Source organism: Gossypium arboreum, chromosome 10 (assembly GCF_025698485.1).
Source record: "Gossypium arboreum isolate Shixiya-1 chromosome 10, ASM2569848v2, whole genome shotgun sequence".
Lineage (NCBI taxonomy): Eukaryota > Viridiplantae > Streptophyta > Magnoliopsida > Malvales > Malvaceae > Gossypium > Gossypium arboreum.
The window spans coordinates 38,976,056-38,982,406 of NC_069079.1; the positions used below are offsets into that span (position 1 = coordinate 38,976,056).

General features: G+C 33.5%; 1 protein-coding gene across 1 annotated transcript; it reads left to right on the plus strand.

Annotated features, from left to right (window-relative positions):
• The first annotated feature begins 405 nt into the window (after nt 1-405).
• LOC108489016 (uncharacterized) lies at nt 406-2,006 on the plus strand. The gene is made up of 3 exons (XM_017793257.2): nt 406-543; nt 1,073-1,532; nt 1,625-2,006. Exons 2-3 carry the CDS (start codon nt 1,086-1,088, stop codon nt 1,796-1,798), a joined length of 621 nt encoding a protein of 206 aa, XP_017648746.1. The 5' UTR covers nt 406-543; nt 1,073-1,085; the 3' UTR covers nt 1,799-2,006.
• The last annotated feature ends 4,345 nt before the right edge of the window (nt 2,007-6,351 follow it).

A 6,351-nucleotide genomic window follows, 5' to 3' on the forward strand; every position in this document is an offset into this window, starting at 1 on the left:
CAATATATATAACTCGAGAATTACTTAGGAAATCGCCATTTCCAGCTTATAATCAGAATCTCATCCTTGGATTCTCAAAATAATTAAATTATCATAAAAATTCATCTGGGTTCGAGCTCGGGCTTGAACGTACCTGTCCGACCCGCATTGGGCCTAAGCTAAAAACGGCTCATTTATTTATTTGTTTTTCCTTTTTTCCTAAATTGTCCATTCTTATTTAAATCTAAATATAAACTCTTTCTTCGAATTTTTTTCCATCCAAATTTTCCTACCCAACCATCTCTCACTCTCTCAAATATCCTGTTACCGGCGTCGCAATCGCTGCTGTTGCCGTCGCGGCCTCCACCGCCGTATTCTTTGTCTCTCCCGTTGCGATCATTTTCCTCCCTCTTATTTTTCTTCTTTCTTCGCTTCACTGAATTCCCCTTCACTTCTTGTCTGTTTCCGGTGGCTCTTCTTGCTTTTTCCTCGCTCTGCGACCTTCACTAAACTCCCCGACAGCCTCGCTTCCGTCACTCCTCATTGCTCGGCTTATAACACAAGGTACCTTTTCCACTATCTTTACTCTTGATTTTCCGCTAAATATTTTTTTCCTTCAGAATTTCTTCTTTTTTTTTGTTTATTTTTCTGTTCTTCCGCTAGATTTAAAGAGAAATATAAGAGGTCATTTTCTTTGAATTAATTTTATATTATTTGTGTTGAATTAAAAATCTATGACAAGTAAACTATAATTTGATGGATTTAAAAAGGGGAAGGCTTAATTTCTTTTCAAGATCAGAATTTATGATTTTAGTTTTATATATGAAACAAATATGTTACTATTTGTCTTGTGGATTTATTCATTTGCATTTATCTTTGAAGTAATTCTGATTTTTCTTTATAACAACTTTCGAACAAGTAAATTAAAAATAATATATAAAAAAAAAAGAAAAAAAGAAAAGGACCAAATGGAGCCTTTCTTTAGGAATGTCACATTTTATTGGAATGTTTGGAAGATTTTATTGTCTCGGAAATTTGGGAAAAGGATTTGATTTGTCTAACTACCTCTGGGTTTGAATGGTCGGGCTTATAGGTTTTGATCTTCAATGGAGTCTGGTAAACAAAATGAGTATGCTGCTTTCGAGGAGAAGGTGAGGAGGACGGTTTACTTGGACAACCTATCACCGAATGTAACTGAGTCAATCGTGAGAACTGCTCTTGATCAGTATGGAACTGTCAAGAGTGTTGAGTTCATTCCAAACTATCTGGAGCCACGGAACATGCCACAATGTGCTTTAGTGGAGATGGAGAAAGGAAAGCAAGCTAAAGTTGTCATCTCTACATTGTCAGAATTCCCTTTCATGATGTCTGGAATGCCAAGGCCTGTAAGGGCACGTGCTGCTGTGGCAGAGATGTTTGGTGATCGCCCAAGAAAGCCCGGCCGACAGATACGTATCTGTTGGTTGGACACTGCCGACCCCGATTTTGAGGTGGCAAGCAAGCTTAAGCAGCTGGTGAAAAGGCATGCTACTGAAACTGCGGTGATGCTCAAGGTGAATTCTAAATCTTGTATAAAAATTCATTCATTTCAAGGTGTGTAAGATATTGTTTTTCATAGTGAACTTGTTAACTTGTTGCTCTGAAGCATCAACTGGAAAAGGAGGAGAAGCTTGCAAAGCAGCAAGGAGAAACTCTGAAAGCAAATTACAAGAAGTATGAGATGATAGATAGTTTGATGGCTGATGGAGCTGCTCGACGTTTGGCACGGTGCTATAATTTGAGGGTTTCAGATGACTCAGGCCCTTCTACCTTTCACTGACATGCAACAACCCTATGTACTAACGTAAGTAGAGAGGACCTTTACTTGTAGAGAGGATCTTTACTTGGCATGTATTAGAACACTTCAAAATCTGTGGATAGCTTCTCTTCTCTTCTAATTTAGGTGCACTTAGATTTTGTTCATGTTATCGGATTGCCAAGACTCCCATGCTGGAGAAGCAGAAAATCACAAAATATTATAGTCAAAATATGCCCTATTCTAGGTAATATCGTCATCATCATCGTTAAACCAAAGCCACGGGTTTCAGTTTATTAAAATTTGTGAGACATGAAAACATACATGGTTATCATTTTTTATTAGTGACGCCGAGAATCTGGACTGTATATACTCCCTTTCATACTTTCAGGAAGGTAAGCAGTGTAAATCTCACAATTTCATCTTTCCCCCACTTTAGCTGTATCCTTAAAGCCGCAAATAACCTTTCTTTCAGATTGACAAATTTATTAGGGAAAACTGATGGTTAGTGCTAATCATTCTCGTTGGTTTATGTAAAAACAATGTTTAGCCTTACCATTTATGAGTATATGTTATTGATGCATATATCACCATAGCTGATGTCTTGGTCACCATGAATATTTTGTCAAGGTAGATATCTATCTAGGAGGGGAATAAGTTTTCTAACTTTTTCAACAACACTACGTAAATAGCTTCAGAAAATAACAAACTTCAAGGAGAACTCCAGTAAGCATCAAAATGATCAAATGTTCAACCTTTATTTAGCCTGGTCACGTCTATTCCGAATCTTTACAGATTAAGTCCTCTAAGTTCGATGCTCACTCATACATGCATGCCATCAAACATAATCCACGTTATCATTGAAAGGGTTTTGCTCTTTAGATGAAATTGTGGTTGGTTTAGTGAAGATTTGCGGATTGTTATGAGCATAAATACATTTTGATGGCCCTTTTGAGTTTTTTATTTGGATTTGTTTGTGTGTTTGATTGTTTGGGATGGTAATGGCCAGGTCTGCATTTTGATTCTCTCACAATATAATCTGCACATTCGTGATTTCTTCGAAACTAAATTAACTTTTCTGTAATTCTTTTAGTTTCTGAATTTAATTTCTTCATGAGTGTGGTGGTATATTTTGGCTATTTTTTTCGAAATTACTCCTACCATGTTCTTTTATGTAATGCTATATGGATATTTATTTATTTTGCCCACCATTAGTGGAATAAATAAGTAAAACTCCACTAGTCTTGTTAACTGTTCTTTTAATATTTTAAAAAAATATTCTAAGGACATGGTTGATGTTTTAACCGGACCTGTCAACCGAATCAGTTGGATTGTGAGCCGGTTTAAAGAATGATATTGAACTGGTTGAACTGCGCATCGGTACAAACATGTTGAATCAAGTTTTCTTTTATATGTTTTTATAAATTTTAATAATTTTTTAATCAAATCAGTTGAATTGATCAGTGATTTGATCAGTTTGACAACAACTAATATGGTTTTAAAAACATTAAAATACCAGCATCAAGTTTACAGAATGATAATTCATATTTTATATTAAGGATTCGTGTAGAAATTCTTTTTGGGTTAATGGTAATTTAAAATTTAGTAAACAACTATGATTATTTTAGTGGGATAAAGAAATTTTCGAAGGTTTATATTTGGTTTCAATTTTAATTTGATATTTAAGGTTTTTTTAAAAGGAAATTGGTATTAAGTTCAGTTTTAATGTTTAAATTAGTACTCAAGCTAAACATTATTATATAGTCCAATAAATATCAATGTGTGCTTTAGTAAAAAATATAAGTACTGAATTAGGATAAAAGAAAATTTCAAGTATTAAATTACATATTGAAGTCAACTTAAAAAAATTAAGTAGTAGTTTGAAAAATCTCAATATTAAAACGAACATTGAAATCAATTTAGATTGAAACAAAAAAATTTTCAAGTATCTACGAGAACATTAAAATTTAATACAAATACCAAATAATATATTAACTATATAAATTATTATAATAATGTAAAGAATGATGGCAAACACCAAAAATGGATAATTGGTGGGAATTTTAGTTTAACGTGTACCAAATTAGGCAAGTTAATCATTAGAGTTAATTAGCCACATCTTAGAACTTAGCCTAGTCCTGAAAAATGTGTCTACATTCATTGTGGCCTATAACATTTGATACATATGAATTGATAAAATAATTAACGAAAATACTAGAAAAGAAAAGTCTGTTTTAAACCAAATTTATTGGATATGGTAAAGCTTTTTCAATCTCTTAATTTATATAAAATATGATAAATTTGGTTAAATATGCAATAATATTTAAATTGAACTTTCAAGAATTGATCGGAGTATTAATTCAGATAATAATTTTGAATTGATTAAATTAGGAATTGGTATATATTAATTGAACTGATTAAATAATTAATTAAATTGGTAATTGAATTAAATTTTTTATTTTAAATTTTTTAAATTATTTTTAATCAAAACTATATGACCAAGTCGTCCGATTTTATTTTTTATTCTTAAGCATTTTTATATTTTATACTCGAATGATACTTAATGCTGATGGCAATCAATTAGTTGGACATCATTCAAATTTTCATTGAATTTAATTTATTTTATTTCATTCAATTTCGTCTTAAAGTAATATATTCCACATTTATACAATATCAATGCCCCTTTGTGGATAGAGCCACAATATTAAAATTTGGATTCATATTTTCACTTACCCTAAATTTATAATAAATTTTTTTGTGCAAAAAGTAAACTAAACTGAATCAAATGATTTACAAAGAAGTACTTGGGGGATAAGTTACCCCTCATTTTATCTGCATTTAAAATAACTTGGATCTCTATGGGAGAGGCATCAAATAAACATAAATCTTCTTCATTTGCAGGGGCCAATTTACTCAACTCATCCGCTACCTAATTTTCCTTTTTTAAAATATGTTGCACAGTTCACTTGTCTTCATGAGATAAAATTTGTTGGATTCTTCTAACCAATGAAATACTTGTTCCAGCTTGCTTTTAAAGAAGGATTAGACCATCCAGAATACCACACAACTTAGCAGTAAAAATCAAACAATTTCCTAAAAATCGATTGAATCCCAAGACCCAATTCCTCAATCCATCTCGAACCACTCCTCCTATAGCATATAGACCAGAATTTGTCTGAAACAACACCATTAGAATTAAAGAAAAAACACATACTTGGTCGCGAATATTCTTGGGGTAGCGCTGACCCCAACATCGATGCATCCATGTGCACTGAGCTATACTGGTTGGCCCAACTATATGAGATCTTAACAATCTCAATCAGGTTCATGGATAAACCTTGGAAAATGAAGGTGCTCCTATTCTTGCAAATATGCCGCACTAATAAACCAAACAAACAAGCCCACCTCGAATCCTTCATGTTAAGATTAAAGGTTAACCAATATGTTAAACTACTAAAAAGGAAAATAGTCTGTTGGTTTGATGGGATAATTTGGTGCTAGACATCCTTCGCAACTGAATAGTCCAGAAGCACATGTAGTGTTTCCTCATAGCCATGCCTACAAAGGGGACAAGATTTATCTTGATCGATCTTCCTTTTAACTCTTTTGACATTTGTTTGAAGCCTCTATTTCAGAACAATCTAAATGAAATGCCTCACCCTTTGAGGCCCAGGATATATCCAGGCTATGTTCCAAATTGCATATTTAGCATTCCAAGACCCTTCATTCATCATGCGAGAAGCGCTTTTAATAAAGAAAATCCTCGTTGTAGAATGTGACCAAGAAATCTGATCCGGTCCTACAGAAAGCATTAAAGGTGGAATGTTAACAATGCGCATAATAACATCTTTTGACAACCAAATTCGAAAAAGTTCAAGATTCCAAGTGCCATTCTCCATAACCATCTCACTCAATTTGCAATCTGAAACGACATTCGCACAAGCAATGACATGTTTAATTAATGGTCCCATATTTGGAGCCCATGCATCTTTCCAACAATGAAATTTGTTTCCCTCTCCCACTAACCATATCAAATTATCATATAGTAAAGGTCATACGTTAGAGATGGATCTCCATAGAAAAGAGCTTTTCCCCCACACAATGCAATCTGACAATCTATCATTGATCTCATACTTTATTCGAAGTACACGAGCCTAGAGGGCATTAGTTTTGGTGATAATGTTAAAACCAAAAGTTGAGTTTTGATCTCTTAGATGACGTAACCCAAAACTTCCACATGACCTAAACTAACATATTGCATCTTATCCTACCAACGCCACTTTTCTTTGGCCAACAGAAGCATTCCAAATAAATTATCGTACCATTCCTTCAATTTCTTCATATGCATCTTTCAGAACCATTAAGGATTGTATGATATAACTTGGGATAGAAAGTAGAATTGATTGTGCAGGAGTAACCCTTCCCACAAAAGAGAGTTTTCTAGCTTCCCAATTGGAGATCTTCCTCTGAACTTTATCCACCACAAAACTCAAAGTACCTTTGCTGAAGGAGAAGAGCTCCTAAGTAATGACCAAGATCTTGGACAAGTTGGAATCCAAGTATATCTTTAATTTTCC